Below are 17,389 nucleotides of genomic sequence, written 5' to 3' on the forward strand. Positions count from 1 at the left end.
TTTATCTCATGGCTCTGAGATCATGACCTGAGCCTAAATCAAAAATCAGTGGGTGCTTAACCCACTGAGCCACCCACACATCTGTTCCCTCTCACTTAAAGCCAGACAGAAAGGACAAAAGACCTGAAGATACCTTTTGATTACCAAAGGACTGCTCTTACTCTGGACTTCCCAAGGCACCTGAGTCAAGTTTTAAAACCTAACCAGTTGAAGTTGTCTGTCCATAAATTAAATGAATACTAAGTAATATGTGCTAAACTAAACTTCTGTGGGGCTAGCAATGGAACTTCAATGGAACACATTTTAGCTTATACTTCAGTTTAGTATTTCCCATAGGAAATATATACTCTAATATATCATCAGAAAAAGAAGTGATTGCTTCATAAAATAAACTGAGACAAGTTGTTAACTGTTTGAAACAAAAAAAGTTTAATATTTACCTCATACTATGTAGTAAAATTAATTTCAGTTGATTAAAGTTAAATATAAAAATAAACAATTAAAAATTTTAGGAAAATAAAAAGAAAAAAAATTTTAGGAAAATATCGGTGAATATATCTCTGTTGATGGAAAATTGAAATAAGTAGAAAAACAATGGGAAAACATACATACACAGACTTTGGATTGATGGTACTAAAATTTTTTTTATTCCATTAAAATTTTTTAAATGTCTAAACATCAAAATGAATACGACAAACCAAATAAAATGGCAAATGAAAGCCAAGGCAAAATGTCCAACATAACAGAAAAAGGTTAATATTCTCAGTATATAAAAAAATATTTACAAGGGGAACCTGGGTGGCTCGGTTGGTTGAGGGTCAGACTCTTAGTTTTGGCTCAGGTCATGATTTCATGGGTTATGGGATGGAGTCCCTCATTGAGCTCCATGCTCAGCATGGAGTCTGCTTGTGATTCTTTCTCTTCTCTCTCTCCTCTCCCTCTGCCCCTTCCCTGCTCTCACACACTCTCTCTTAAATAAATAAGTAAACCTTAAAAAAAAAAAAAAATCAGGGGAGCCTGGATGCCTCAGTCAGTAAAGCATGTGACTCTTGATCTTGGGATCATGAGTTTGAGCCCCACACTGGATGTAGAGATTACTTCAAAAATATATTTATTTACAAATCAATGTGGCAAAAATATTCATAGAGAAAGCTGAGCTAATCATACGAATGACTTACAAAACAGGGAATATAACATATGATAACAAATATTTGAAAAAATGTTTAACCTCTGGAAAAAAGGTATATTAAAATGATAAAATATTAGTGGTTAAGAGACAGGGTTCTGGGGTTAGACATCAGGCCTATAATCTTGTGTAACTCATTCTACTTCTCTGAGCCTCAATTTTCTTTGTAAAACAGAGATGATAATAATAATACCAGAGGAGTGATGGAAAGATCAAGTAATGTAATGTATGTAAAGTACTCAGCACAGCTCCTGGTACATAGTAAGTGTTCTATAAACAATAGCTCTTATAATAAAGAATATGAATGATGATTATGATATTCAGTGCTGATGAGAGTACGGTAGAGCCAACATTTTTATGCACCTGACCTCTGACATATTTCACACTTAATCAACAAAGTTAGATTCAACCTTTCTGGAGGACAATTTAGCAATATGTACCCAGAGTCTTAAGGTGGTCATATTCTTTAGGCTTCTGGAAACAGAAAGGTTTAAAAACAATGGAGGAACTCAAATTGGAAAAGTCTGCTAAATAATACCAATATCCATCGATTCATCCATCCATTGATTCATGTTTTTGACCCTGGTGATACAAAAGTATGAAAACAGACCTAGTTCCTGGCTTAAAGGTTAGTTGGAGAGATAAGCAAACAATCAAGTACATTAAGGAGATAGAGCCATGATGGTTAAGTATAGGGTGCTATGGTGTGCATAGAAGGAGCACCTACCATGGTCTGAGAGTGGAGTCAGGGAAGCTTCCCAGAAGAAGTGACATTTAAGCTGAGACCTGAGGATGAGTAGGAATTAGTCAGGTAAAGAGATGAAGAAAAAGTGTTCCAGGTAAAGGGAACAGCATGTGCAAAAGCCTAGAGATCAAAGGGAGCATGGCATGTCAGCTTGACTAAGCAGTGTGCAAGGCAGGAACTTGGGAAAAGACAAGGCTGAAGAGGTAAAGCAAGGTTTGCTCTTTAAAAGTCTTGCTAGCAAAACTCTGGAAGTAGACTTTATTCTAAGGGCAATGCAAAGAATGTAAAAGCAATCAGTGCTAATAAATAGTCAACATTAATGATATATCAAGAGGATATATAGGTTGAAAAGAATGAACAAATAGCTCATAAAGTAGAAATACAGGATTGTAGTGAAGGTGGCATAACTCTAAGTTTTACTAAAAATCATTGAATTGTACAATTATTAAAATGGGTTTATTTTAGGCTTTGTAGACTATTGTAGGCTTTTTTTGTAAATAAAGCTATCTTTAAAAAAGTTAACAGAAATGCCTACTGAACATCTGAAAAATACTCAACTTGTCTAGTAATAAAATATATATATAATTAATGAGGTACTATTCTTTATCCTTGAAAATTAGTAATGATTAAATATGAAATGAGGATATCCAGTGTTAATAAGGCTAGGAGAAATGAGTATTCCTATACTATGATAGCTGAAATAAATGTTAATTGGAACCTTTCTAGAAAGTATAAATATACAACAGGAGTCTAAAAATTGTTTATACTGTATGATCCAGTAATTATATTTCTTGAAATCTTAATAAATGTTCCAAAATGCAGTCAATATTTATGGCCAGTGATGTTCACTGCAATGTGATTTATAACAGAAAAAAAAAAAGTTGGAAAAAATCCAGATGTTCAACAATAGTGGAATGGTTAGGACAAGTTACAATTGCCCAATGCAGCCATATTAGTGATATGGCGCTATACCTATGATATATATCAAACTGAAAAAGAATCAAATATGCCAAATTATACAGATATATTTCAGCTATGTAAAGTATATATACAATGATATAGCACATATCTCTCATTCTCTTTTCTGTGCTTTTCTGTATTTTCCAAAATTTACTACAAGGACTGTGTATTATTTTTACAGTATAAAAAAGTATCTAAAGCTGTCTTCAAAAAATTAAAAAGGATCACTTTTAAGTATTCACACTTCAGATAAATCAATTTCATATTTGCTACAGTTTTATTTTCTGTCTGGGGGAAAGGTGTGATCATATTTGAATATATGAATAACATATTTATCTAGCATCATATATGTAAATAAATTTCCCAGTTAATAAAAATGTGCATCAAAAACTTGAAAACTTCAGTGAAACTTGGATGGATATCTATCTCAAAATACAATTCACTTAATCCTGATTGCTTAAATGAAGACAAAACAAGATGAAGCTTTATTACGATTATTCAGGATCATTATTATGACCACATAAAAGTAGCTCTGAGGGACCACTGGTCTTAGGGACGTATTTGTCATTATATTAAGTAGTTTATAACTGCTAAATTTTTTCTTATGCCTGCTATTTATAAATCTTCTTCTTCCTCCCTTGCTATAAACCGTCAGCTAGCATTTCCCAGAACCATAAGCAGACTGCCTTCAGCAGCACCTGCCACACTTTCCATTCCTATTTTGCCATTGATAATCTTCTAAGAGTAAGAAAACTAAATATCCAAGTTTTAAGAATTATGTGTAAACTAAGAGATAATAGGCTTCAAATAAGGGTATCGCGTATCACCTAAAAATGATTTGTACAGACCAAGATTATTCTGTTCTACTTAAGGTTACAATATAAATGAACTGCAAAGAGAATGAGTTCTTTTTTTTTTTTTAAAGATTTTATTTATTTATTCATGAGAGACACACAGAGAGAGAGAGAGGCAGAGACACAGGCAGAGGGAGAAGCAGGCTCCATGCAGGGAGCCTGACATGGGACTTGATCCTGGGTCTCCAGGATCATGTCCTGGGCTGAAGGCAGTGCTAAACCGCTGAGCCACCTGGGCTGCTGGAGTTCTTGACTGTATCTCAAATCTTGATTATATCTCAAGTCTAGTTCTTTTACTATATTGGCAGTCAAGTTCTCAGGATCAGAAACTCATATGCTGTTTCATGAAAAGAGATGTGGACCAGGAGTCAAAGGCTATTTCATGAAAAGAGATGTGGACCAGGAGTCAAAGGAACTTAGTTCTAGGCAGGTTCTTACCCTAACCAGTTTTGTAACCTTTAGTCTTTTAACCTTGGTACTTGTCCTGCATAACTTATGAGGCTGCCCTAGAGTTAAATTAGATCACAAATGCAAAAACACTCTGAAAAGTATAAAGCACTAAAGTAAATATTTGTATGGTATTTCACTGTATTTATATGACCATGGATCAACATAGGTATCCATTCAGAAAATTCATACCAGAAAGAAGAGAATTTTTAATTGCCTCCTATTAATTAGGAAATATCTATTATCTCAGAAGTACAATACATTCCAAAGTTAGCATCTCTGATTCCTCCTCCCCTATATCCAAACAATTCCCAGGTCCTTTGTGTTTTCTCCAAAATCCCTCACATCTGTCCCTTTCTTTCCATTACCATGTCACATCCCCAGTTTAGGCCTTTATTATCTCACACCTGGGCTACTGTAACAGCCTCTAACTGACTCCACTCATGGCGTCCCTCTGCCTCTCTTAAATCCCTCTAGCTAATAGGTGCCACATCAATTTTCTTAAAACACCACTGTGATCATATCTGCTCAAAAACCTCTTTAGGCGCTCCACTAACCTTCCCTATCAAGTCCAAACTCCTAAACTCAGCAGTCCCGTGCAGTCCCAACTTCCTCTTCACCTTTATCTCTTACTATTCTTCCAAAGAAATCCATCCTTAAACTGGTCTAGTTAAGTTATTCAAATATGCTTTGTACTTTTCTGCCTGTAAATTTTGGTAATACAGTTTCTCTCCGCCTGGGATACTCTCTATTTCCCAGGCCCTACCCTAGACTATATTCTACCCATACTTCCAGGCTGAGTTTGAATCCATCAACTATATGTACTTCTCTTTGATTATCACAAAGGGAAAGATGGAAGATTCTAAAGTTAAATACATCTTCAACAACTGAGTGACTCTGGGCACATTAATTAATAGCTCTTGGCCTCATTTTATTTACTTGTAAGACAGGAATACTGGCAATTTCCTTTGGACATAATGTAAGGAGTAAATGAGTTAATCCACGTAAAGCACTTGGAATGATGCTTGGCATAGACAAGAATCCAAGAGATGTTAGATATTGTTATTATTACTCTTTCCGTTAGTGAATTTATCTTAATCTGAATTCAGCCAATACCTACGGCCATTACAAACTAGCTGTTCATGTACATACAGTACCATTACCCTCACTCTCCTTTTCTACTCTTTTTTTTTTTCTCCTTTTCTACTCTTACATCTCACATTTGTTCTTCTTTCTATTCCCTCCTAAGTTTACACAATACTAATACAAGGATTAATGTCTTATACATCTATCTGTAATAGTCATTCATAACCAGTAGGTGACCTATAGATTTGTTTAATCCCCAACGAATGAATACTGAAGAGCTGACAGTATTAAAATGCCCTATATCACCTATGGTGAAAAAGTAAAATAAAATGCTTAAAATTATTAATTTAAAAATCTAAATTTCCAGTCTTACAAAATTAAATCTCTCCTTTCATGATTCTCTAGATTGTTTTTGCTCTTTTATCTTCAAAGCAAACAACTCGACCTATTTATGCAACAAGAGATGCAAGAGCAAATATATGCAGGTCAGAGAGCAGCCAAATATTGGAACACAAGAACAAGACAATTGAGCTGAATATAGTTCTGGATGAAGTGAAATAGGAAGACAATTTAAGGGGAAAGGTAACTGGCTCATCAGTCATACACTGTTGACACACACACACACACACACCAGTCCTAGGATTCCTTTACACTCAGAGCCACATATAAACAGCTGAAATAACCAGGCTACTATAGCAAGTAGATGGAGAAATATCAGTCAGTTAGCTCACCAACTGAGCTTACCACATGAACAATTTAATTACCTATCTCAAAAGTGACTATATCATACTTCAATATTCTAATAACTAAGGTATGGCTAATTAAGTCATATCAAGTAGATATGGCCTTACTGTATACTAATCATTCACCTCAAGAAACTTAGTATGATAACTTGATATATATATATATGTTATTATAACATAAACTATTTTTAACAATGCCCAGGGAAATGATAGTATAATACTAGTTTCTAGTGTATTTGCATGACTCTACCAACTTTCAGTTGCTTTCTCAGCCAAGATCGGGCCTAGTGACCACTATCCTCAAAAGGGTTTACTAGTAGAGAGAAGATGGTCTAATGGAATGTTAACTTTACAAAAACCAGCATAAAGTACGTAAGAGAAAAAAATTATTAAGTTTCTGTCCATATGATACTTGTCTTCGGAGGATCCTAAAACATTTTACCAGCTTTGAAGTGCAATTATTCTCAAATCACAAAATCTTAAGAGTTGGAAAAAGCCTTAGAAGTCCCCCACTTCAGGAATTCTTTATATTATCTTCCAGGCAAAAGGTCCTCCAGCCTTTCTTTTAATACTTTAAGCAATGGACACTCACTATTTTTGCAAGGTTGTCCACTTTACTGTTACAAAATTCTTCCTTACAATACAATCATTGAACATCTGCCTCCCTGAACTTTTACTCAAAGATCCTAGTTCTGCTCTCTGGAATAATAAAAGTTAATCTCCAAAACAGAATCAATTCTAGAATTAGGATGTAATTGTCATTTTGGTTACACAAAATGCAAAAGAAGGCTCAGGAGAAAAAAAAAAAAAAAAAAGAACAGAAACCGCCACTATACACAACAAAATTCTGAAATTCAGGAAACTATGTTGAAATCACAAGCCACCATATTTTCAAGATACCAAAGCCCATGCCTCAGTGAACAAACAATATTAAGAATAACATGATGCTTTACAGCGAAAGGTGGTACAGTGTTTATTGAATACCTTTTGGCAACCTGAAACTACTAAACCCACCAACTCAAGTTTTAAAAATTACAATTCTGTAGGAAGTTCAGGATGGCTTTTCCAATTGCTCATATTATCATTCTATTTCCTTCTAAAATATCTGGATTTTTTTAAGAGATCCCATTTCGCCCCACTGGTGACATATTTATTTTTAATATTTTATTTTCTTAAATTAACATTTTCAAGAATAAAGCTTAAAAGAATGGGATGTAAAGGAGTGGGGGATGGGGCTAGGAGGGAAGTCAAAAAAGGGCCCAGCCGGAAAAGGCTGGTTACTGGGTAAGATTTTCCTTCTGGAAGCATGCTTCACTGGCATAGGTATCTAAAGGAGCCATACAAACACCACCCAATAATAGGAATGATCATGAACGATGAGTGTTATGGCATTAATGTCTGTTAAGATGTAAGTGAATTGGTACTGGTCAACAAGCAGCGCCAGATGCTTCAGGACCTCTTAAGAGGAAAGGTAAGGGGTCCAAGAAGCAGAGACCACGGCCACCCTCTGAGGGGAAGAAAAAGGGAAGAAACCAAGGAGTAACTACCAGCTCAGCAATCCAATGAAGCCCGAACAGTACCAGAGCACAAGAAAGACAGCAACGGACTAAGGAGAAGGCACACACCCCGAGAGCCCTGAAGAAGGGGGTGCAGTATGCGAATACTGAACGCATCCAGGAAATGGGTGTGGGTAAGGGGATGTGGTGGGTGTAAGGGGCAACGCAGGTGTCCCGTGGTCCTCTCCCTGCAGCAGAGCAACAGAGGGTTCGAGGAAGGGGGAGGGTGAAAAGCGAGAATGACTCATTCCCAAAAGGAAGTGTTCAAGCCATAGGAAAGCATGCCACGGGGGGGGGGGGGGGGGGGGGGGGGGGGGTTGTCCTCAGGGCGAGGACGGCGAGAGCCAGGTGCCCAGAGTGATGGGAGCAAAACCCAAAGTCCTGTAGCTCCCGTAGCTAGTCTTTAAGATAGGGGGTGTGGGGGGTTCGCGGCAGCCGAGTGCCAAGGCCTGGGAAGCGGCGCGGCGCGTGCGCAGTGGCGCTCGGCGGGACCCGCTGAGGCAAAGCGGAGCCGCAGTGACAGAAGCGAGCGGAGCCGCCGCCGGGTGGGACTCACCGAGGCGCAGGGGCTGGAGGTGGTGCTGGGGGTAGGCGACCGCTGGACCGTGACCAAAGCCATCTAGGCGCTGCTGGGTTGTTCCGGGCAGGGCATTCTTGTCCTGAGTTGGGGGGGGGGGGGGGGTGACGGAGCCGGGATGGGGAAAGGGGTATGGGATGGGGGTGAGGGGAACGGGGAGAAGGAGGAGGCCGCGGGAACGGCCGCAGGCTCCGCACCCACCACCAGACTCTCGCCTACTGACGCGCGGAACGGGCGGCGGGCGGGCGAGCGGGCGGTTCGACAGCAGCGGGGCACAATGAGCGCTCCCAGTGCGCAGGCGCCACCTGTCAGCAACCGCCTCTCCCCTCGGCGCGCGCCGCCGCCTCGCCGTAACCCTTGAGTTGCCGGAAGCGGGCCGCCGCCCCTTCCCGGGTTTCCTCCTTTGCTCCAGACTCGCGCGGTTCGCCCGCGTCGAGAGGCTGGCTGTGAGGTGGGATGGGGGAGGGGCCCCGGGCCGGTTTAGGTGGGGGAGGGCCGCTGGAATCCGTACTCCTGAGAGACGACCATTTTATGAGGTGGGGGCGCGCGGCTTAGCCGATCTTAGTGAAAGGAAACGGAGGTGAAAATCCTGAGGCGAACACGTTGTTGTCTGGTGAGAAGGGGCTTCGCGGGGTTTCAGAGGCTTTCTCTAGGCGGGAGGGAGACTTCCTGGACTGGAGACCCTCCAGGCGCGACCAGGAGACGGGTTTATCCCCCTTTGGACTCGGCTCTCGGCGGCTTTTTCTGAACTTTACCACCCTGTGTCCATGGTTTTTTTTTTTTTTTTTTTTTTTTTTTATGATGAGACTTTATGAAAGAAAGAAAGAAAGGTTTTTAATTTTATACCGTGGGAAGCTTCAGGGTACCCGTCAGGCTTCCCCTATTACCCTGGCCTCTCAGGACTCATTCAGTATTCCCAAGGTGGAGAGCAGGCTGCGTGAGCCCCGGAGGCCAAGAAAGCTGGGCTCACGGACTTAGAAGGGTCCAACCTGCTATTTACCTCCCACTTGTTTCCTGCTAGGTAGAAATTCTCTTAAATAGGATTTGCTTCTTGAGATTTTTTTTTTTTTCTCCTTTGGCTCTGGATTTCCTTATTGCTTAGACATATATGAGATGTAGATTATTAAATATTTTCCAGGAATACTTTCTAAAAGATAAACCGTCCACAGACTATAAACCAAGAAATTAATTTTAAAAAAATCAGGATTAAAAGGGGGAGGAGGATCTCACTATGCAAATACCACTGACTACACAGAGAAAGAGTTGACAAAGCTATTTCTCCGTTTGAGTGGATGCCCTGCAATATACCACCATACATATCAAAACTGTAGAAAACACACACATTAAGGAGTTTGCAGTTATTAAAGCCTCCTCCTTCTATTGTCACTCAAACTCTCTTGGATCCTTTAAACTGACAGGGCTGTCATGAGCTCTTTCTGGCTGCTGTATGGTTAAGTGCCACTAGAGCCCTCTGTGCTGAGCCTTTGTTCTCTCCCTGGGGCCCTGCGGTTGAAATAATTAGCAGGGAGGTTCCATCAAGAATCAGACACTGAGGGTCCCTGTACTGTACAGTCTTGTGTAGAATGAATTGCAGAGAAGCTAGCTGGTAGGCTTTTGCCCCCTGGTGGTGATGAAGAGTGCCTGCGAGACAAAATTAAACAAAGATGTATGGTTCACAGATTAAACAATCTGACTGTGTTGTTTTTTTTTTTTTTCCCCAGAGCTGCGTAGTAAACAGGAAAAGAAAAGACAAAGTTCAGAAATAAGAACTTTGAACCAATGCTTACGAGACCAAACAGGAAGCTACATGCATAACTAAGAAATGTACATAGCTGAAAGCAGAATGAACTCGCTTAAGTGAAACCTGTGGTGTAGAAACTATTCTAGAAAAAAAATATTGTACAAATCAACAGGTCTTAGTAATGTGCTTGTATGTTAATTTTCTTTGTGACTCAGGGATAGCAACACTGATTATCTGCTTTTGTGTGGCAACATAAATTCTTTTGGCAGATGACTTAATTCCATTAATCTTAGAGTGGGATAGATCACTACCATAGCAGTCAAAAGACCTGGCTTCTAGTTCCAACTCCGTAAAACTTAATTCAAATGGCTTAAAATTTTTGAGAATTAGTTTCTACAGTGGATCACTAACTCACAGGATTCTTGTGATCGAATGAGATGATGCATGATAAAGTACAGTATAAACTGTAAAACCCTGTATGTAATTCAGTTAACTTTATTATTCTCTAAAGTTTGTTCCAAGTTCAGTCAGCTTTTGTTGAGTGTACCCTATGTGTAGAAAACAGCATCAGGCTAAAAGGGAATAAAAAGGGCTTAAGAAGACATAATTCACACCTTTTCTTAATAGTAGGAAAAGTAGGTTAGTGGTGAAGACATGTCTCATCTGTAGGCAGATATAGAACATCTTTGTTAAGCATATCTGGGGTGATAAAATCCTGGTCAAAATTAGGATTCTAAAAAAATGGGATTATAAGGTATACAGATTCACATTAAGTCCATTTGTATCAGGAAGGTAATTTACTAAATTACAGAGGAAATATCTCTTCCTGGTATATAACCTTTTAAGGAAACTAAGATTTGGAAATTACTGGCACATGTTCATTAATTTAGTCACCATTAATTGAGAAAATGCTGAGTGTGTATTATATTGCTAGGCACTGTTTTTAAGAACAAATAAAAGTCTACCAGGGGCTCAAAGCCTGTTAGCAGGGAAAAACACACCAAATAATGACATAATGGTTTAGTGGTACTGTGGTTTCAATCACCTCTACTAGGCCTCCAAGGGAGATACATATACAGGAGAAGCCTAGATGTGTACAAAATGCTTTAAAAACACAGAGAAAGAGGTCTGGGAAAATTCACATTTTATGATACTGACTTTCAGGCTTTGGCTGCCGAGCTAGATCACATATGAGCATTTGAAATCTATGCTCTCTGCCCCATTTATCCCTCTTCCCTGGGCTCCATCCTGGTTTCTACTTGGTCTTCTGGTGATCTAAGTGTGGAAGTATCTCCTTCTAATAGAGAAAAGATCCTAGAATCTTCTTAGTATGTGAGTTGAATTTGAGAAGAGAGAGACCAAGAAAAAAGAGAGAGAGAGAGGCCAAGTGTAAGATTCCCAAAAGAGGAACCCAGAGACAGAAGTCCTCCTAGTTCTATTTATGGAAACTTTTTTCTTCCCACCTGTGACCTGTGATAATGGAGGCCTACTTGTGCCATTGGAACTCCTTTAACCCTTAACTTTTATCATCGCTTCTTAAGAGGTGAAATTATAGGGGAACTTTTGAAATTCTTGAGGTCAGAATTTGAAAACTTTGAGAGCTTGATGAAAACTATTAATTCTCTCTCCAGAAAGATATACTTGCACATTTCACATACTCACTGAAATCCATTGAGAGTCCCCAGGTTAAGAATCCCGATCTAAGGCTTAAAACAGTGCTTCTCAACCTTTTTTCATATCATTACATCCATAGAAATGATATTTGTATAGCACACTGGGATAAATTAAAGGGGATTTGGAGGCAACTCTATGGGGCTTGGTGAAAAAAAATACTATATAATATAATGATAAAAATAAACTAAAAAATAAACATATTAAGGATAATATTAAATATTGCATTTATATAAGCTTCAAAATAGTCTTCTCAGAAATTTAGTGAAAAAACCTGAGGTTGCTTCTATAAACATAACATTTTTTTATGTAGGTTTTAAAAAACATTATTACAATATTATTGACTGTATTCTCTATGCTGTACTTTTCACTTCCATGACTTAATTATTTTATAACTGGAAGTTTTTGCCTCTTAATCCCCTTCACCTATTTCATCTGAACCCCTACCTCCCTCCTTCTGGCAACCACATTTGTTCTCTGTATTTATGAGTCTATTTGTGTTTTTTGTTTATTTGTTTTGTTTTTTGGATTCCACACATAAGTGAAATCATATGGTATTTGTCTTTGGCTTATTTCACTTAATATAATACTCTTCACATCCATCCATGTTGTTGCAAGTGGCAAGATTTCATTCTTTTTTATGGCTGAGTAATATTCATATGTATACGTATTCATATCTATTCTATCACATTTTCTTTATCGATCCACCTATCAATGGACACTTGGGTTGCTAACCTATCTTGGCTATTGTAAATGCTGCAATAAACATAGGGGTGCATATGTCTTTCCAAATTGGTATTTTCATTTTCTTTAGGTAAATTCCCAGTAGTAGAATTACTAGATCATATTGTAGTTTTATTTTTGATATTTTGAGGAATCCCTATACTATTTTCCACAGTGGTTGCACCAATTTACCTTCCTACCAACAGTGAACAAGGGTTCCCTTTTCTCCACATCCTCACCAACACTTGTGATTCATGTCTCCTGATACTAGCCGTTAAGACTGGTGTGAGACAATATTTCATTGTAGTTGTGATTTATCTTTCCCTGATTATTATTGATGTTGAGCATCTTTTCATGTGTCTATTGGCCATCTGTATGTCTTTGGAAAAATGTCTAGTCAGGTCCTCTGCCTATTTTTTAATCAGATTGTTTTTTTAGTGTTTAGTTGTATAAGTTCTTTGTATAATTTAGATATAAACTCCTTATTGGTTAATTTGCAAATATCTTCTCCCATTTAGAAGGTTGCCATTCTGGTTTGGTTTTGGTTCCCTTTGCTGTGCAAAAGCATTTTATTTTGGTGTATTCCCAATAGTTTATTTTTGCTTTTGTTTCCCTTGTTTGAGGAGGCATATCCATAAATATGTTGCTAAGGTCAATGTCCAAGAGATTACTACTTATGAATTTTATGGTGTCAGGTCTCACATTTAGGTCTTTAATTCATTTTGAGTTTATTTTAATGTGTGGTATAAAAAAAGTGGTCTAGTGATCCCTGGGTGGCGCAGCGGTTTGGTGCCTGCCTTTGGCCCAGGGCGCGATCCTGGAGACCCGGGATCGAATCCCATGTCAGGCTCCTGGTGCATGGAGCCTGCTTCTCCCTCTGCCTATGTCTCTGCCTCTCTCTCTCTCTCTCTGTGTGACTATCATAAATAAATAAATAATTTTTTAAAACATTAAAAAAATAAAAATAAAAAAGTGGTCTAGTTTCATTCTTTTGCATGTAGAAGTCCAGTTTTCTCAGCACCATTTATTGAAGAGACTGTCTTCATTTTATGTTCTTGCTTCCTTTGTCAAAGATTAATTGACCATATAAGCATGGGTCTGTTTCTGGGCTATTTTGTTCTATTGATGTGTCTATTTTTGTGCCAGTACTATACTGTTTTGATTATGATAGCTTTGTAGTATATCCTGGAATCTGGGATTGTGATACCTCTAGCTTTGTTCTTCTTTCTCAGGATTGCTTTGTCTATTCAGGGTCTTGTGTGGTTCCATACAAATTTCAGGATTATTTGTTCAAGTTCTGTGAAAAATGCTGTTGGTATTTTGATAGGGATTACGTCAGATTTGTAGATTGCTTTGTGTAGTATGGACATTTTAACAATATTAATTCTTTCTATCCATGAACATGGTATATCTTTCCATTTGTTTGTGTTATTTTCAATTTCTTTCATTGGTGTCTTATATTATTCAGAGTATAGGTATTTCACCTTCTTTGTTAAATTTATTCCAAGGTATTTTATTCTTCTTGATGTGATTATAAACAGGAGTATTTTTAAATTTCTCTTTTTGCTACTTTGGTATTAGTGCACACAATTGTAACCGATTTCTGCGTATTAAGTATGTACCCAGGGGATCCCTGGGTGGCTCAGCGGTTTCGCGCCTGCCTTTGGCCCAGGGCGTGATCCTGGAGTCCCGGGATTGAGTCCCACGTTGGGCTCCCGGCGTGGAGCCTGCTTCTCCCTGTGTCTCTGCCTCTCTCTCTTTCTTCTCTCTCTCTCTATGTCTGTCATAAATAAATAAAAATAAATTTTAAAAAAAAGTATGTATCCTGCAACTTTACTGAATTCATGTATTACTTCTAATAGTTTTTTGGTGGATTCTTTAGGGTTTTCTATATAAAATATCATGTCACCTGCAAATAGAGATAGTTTTACCTCTTCTTTACCAATTTGGATGCCTTTTATTTCTTTTTCTTGTCTGATGGCTGTGGCTAGGACGTCCATTACTATGTTGAATAAAAATAGGGAGAATAGACATCCTTGCTTGTTCCTGATCTTAAAGGAAAAGCTTTCAGTTTTCACCATTAAAGATGATGCTAGCTGTGGGCTTTTCATTTATGGCCTTTGTGATGTTGAGATATGTTCCTTCTAAACCTACTTTGTTGAGAGTTTATATCATGAGTGGATTTTGTATTTTGTTAAATGCTTTTCTGCATCTATTGAGATGATCATATAGTCTTCATCCTTCCACTTGTTAGTGTGATATATCACATTGATTGGATTATGAATATTGAATCATCCTGGACTAAATCCCACTTGATTGTGGTGAATGATTCTTTCAATCTATTGTTAAGTTTGGTTTGCTAATGTTTTGTTGAGGATTTTTGCATCTATGTTCATTGGAGAAATTGGCCTGTAGTTTTCTTCTTTTGTAGTGTCTTTACATTGTTTTGGTATCAGGGTAACTCTGGCCTCATAGATTGAATTTGGAAATTTTTCTTTCTCTTCTATTTTTTGGAATAGTTTGAGTAGAATAGGTATTAACTCTTCTTTAAATGCTTGGTAGCATTCAGCATTGAAGACATCCAGTCTTGCACTTTTATTTATTGGGAGTTTCTGAGGACCTACTCAATTTCATTACTAGTAATCAGTCAGTTCACACTTTCAATTTCTTCCTGATTCCATTTTGAAGACTGTATGTTTGGGGGAATTTATCTGCTTCTTTTAGGTTGTCCAATTTGTTGGCATACAATTTTTCATAGTTTTCTTTTATAATCTTTTGTGTTTCTGTGGTGTTGGTTGTTATTTCTCATCTTTCATTTCTGATCTTTTTAATTTCAGTCCTCCCCTTTTTTTCTTGATGAGTCTGGGTAAGATTATCAATTTTGTTTATCTCCAAAGAATCAACCACTGGATTCATTTAACTTTTCTTTTGTTGTTGTTTTTTGTTTTTCTGCAAGCGTATTTCTCCTTTTTAAATTTAAATTCAATTAGCCAACATATAGTACATCATTAGTTTCAGATGTAACGTTCAATAATTCATCAGTTGTGTATAACGCCCAGTACTCATCACATCACATGCCTCCCTTAATGCCCATCACCCAATTACCCCATCCCTCCTACCACATCCCCTCCAGCAACCCTCAGTTTGTTTCCTATAGTTAAGAGTCCCTCCTGGTATTTCTTCCTCTCTGATGACTTCCCATTAAGTTTTCCCTCCCTCCCTGTACAATCCTCTGAACTGTTTCTTATATTACATATGTGAGTGAAACCATATGATGATTGTCCTTCTCTTATTGACTTATTGCAAAATAAGTTTTGATTTTTTTCTATTGATTTTTTTAGTTTCTGTTTCATTTTTTTCCACTCTAGTCTTTGTAATTTCCTTTATTCTGCTAACTTTAGGCTTTATTTGTCCTTCTTTTTCTAGTTCCTTTAGGTGTAAGTTTACATTGTTGTTTCGAGACTTTTCTTGTGTCTTGAGGTGGACCAGTATCACTAAAAAATTCCCTGCTTCTGCTACATCCTAAAGATTTTGGACTATTGTGTTTCCATTTTCATTTGTCTACATGTTTTTGTTGTTGTTATTGTTGTGTAGTTTTTATTTCATAATCAGAAACTTAACTCTGCAATCCAGCTAGACTTTGAAGGGAGTAAGGAAAATATGGAACCTACTTTGTGCAGTGAGAACACAAAGATTATAGGATATTTCAAGCAGATGGGGGTGAAGGGGTGCTCTCCTGAGCTACAGAAGGAATGGTCTAGTAGTTAAGATAAAACACAAGTCAAATTTATTAGATTTGTCCACAGTAAGCAATACTGATCTTCTTGCTGGTTCTGCCATTCCTGGACCCAAAGCTCTCCATGGCTTCCACGATATTCATGCCCTCTTTCACCTTGCCAAAGACCACATGCTTGCCATCTAATCTTTCAGTCTTGGCAGTGCAGATGAAAAACTGGGCACCATTTGTTTAGGGTCCAGCATCTGGACAAGATGCCAGGACCTGTGTGCTTAAGGATGAAATTCTCATCATCATATTTCCCCCCATGGATGGATTTGCCACTAGTGCCATAACAGCCTGTGAAGTCACTACCATGGCACATAAATCCCAGAATAATCCTGTGAAAACTGGAAACTTTATAACCAAATCCTTTCTCCTCAGTGCTCAGAGCACAAAAGTTCTCTGCTGTCTTTGGAACTTTGTCTGCAAACAGCTCAAAGGAGGTGCAGCCAATAAAGATGGCAGGTCTTTAGAGACTTGCCATCCATAGCAATGTTGAAGAACATGGTGGAGTTGACCATGGCTGGGTGACATGGGCAGCTCTGGGGTGGTGGCATCTGCAAGGTTGTCTCCATGTATATTTTTATTTCCTCTTTGATTTCTTTGTTGACCATTGGTTGTTTAGTAGCATGTTGTTTAGCCTCAATGTGTTTGTGTTTTTTCCATCTTTTTTCTTTAAAAAGAAATATTTTATTTATTCATGAGAGACACACAGTGGCAGAGACACAGGCAGTGGGAGAAACAGCCTCCCCACGAGGAGCCCAACATGGGACTCAATTCTGGGACTCCAGGACCATGTCCCCAGCTGAAGGCAGCCACTCAACCACTGAGCTCCCTCCCCCGCCCCGCCCCAGCATCCCCATCTTTTTTCTTATAATTGATTTTTAGTTTCATACTGTTGTGGTCAGAAAAGATGCTTGATATGATTTCAGTCTTCTTAAATTTATTGAGACTTGTTTTGTGGACTAACATGTGATCTATCCTGGAGAATATTCCATGTGCACTTGAAAAGAATGTCTATTCTGCTATTTGGGGATGGAATGTTCTATATATATCTGTTAATCCAGCTGGTCTAATGGGTTATTCAAAGCCACTCCTTCCGTATTGATTTTCTGTCTGGATGATGTATTCATTGATGTAAGTGGCATATTTAAGTTTCCTACTATTATTGTATTACTATCAATTTCTCCCTTTATAGCTATTAATATTTGCTTTATATACTTAAGTGCTTCCATGTTGGGTGCACAGATATTTACAATATCATTTCTCTTATTGGATTGATTCCTTTGTCATTAGGTAATGCCCTTTTTCTCTATCTTATT

The 17,389-nt window shown here is 38.1% G+C and overlaps 2 protein-coding genes and 1 pseudogene across 34 annotated transcripts in view; 1 reads left to right on the top strand and 2 right to left on the bottom strand.

Moving 5' to 3' along the window:
• Positions 1 to 8,239, bottom strand: part of SSH2 (slingshot protein phosphatase 2) — a 238,609-nt gene extending 230,370 nt beyond the window's left edge. For 2 of the 4 annotated variants that reach the window (XR_005364735.1, XR_005364734.1), the window contains exon 1: positions 8,134 to 8,196. Coding sequence is in view for 2 of the 4 variants with exons in the window: in XM_038548401.1 (XP_038404329.1) it covers positions 8,134 to 8,196 (63 nt within the window). In the remaining 2 variants the exon portion in view is untranslated. Of the gene's footprint in view, positions 1 to 8,133 lie in introns of all 4 variants that reach the window. The other 2 variants (XM_038548401.1, XM_038548403.1) reach the window with 2 other exon arrangements.
• Positions 8,058 to 17,389, top strand: part of EFCAB5 (EF-hand calcium binding domain 5) — a 181,311-nt gene continuing 171,979 nt past the window's right edge. For 16 of the 30 annotated variants that reach the window (XR_005364730.1, XR_005364727.1, XR_005364726.1 and 13 more), the window contains exon 1: positions 8,627 to 8,767. The gene's annotated coding sequence lies outside the window, so the exon portion shown is untranslated. Of the gene's footprint in view, positions 8,165 to 8,624; positions 8,768 to 17,389 lie in introns of those variants that run through there. The other 14 variants (XR_005364725.1, XM_038548377.1, XM_038548384.1 and 11 more) reach the window with 5 other exon arrangements.
• Positions 16,014 to 16,687, bottom strand: LOC106559317 (annotated as a pseudogene).

The sequence above is a fragment of the Canis lupus genome, chromosome 9 (assembly GCF_011100685.1).
Source record: "Canis lupus familiaris isolate Mischka breed German Shepherd chromosome 9, alternate assembly UU_Cfam_GSD_1.0, whole genome shotgun sequence".
NCBI lineage: Eukaryota > Metazoa > Chordata > Mammalia > Carnivora > Canidae > Canis > Canis lupus.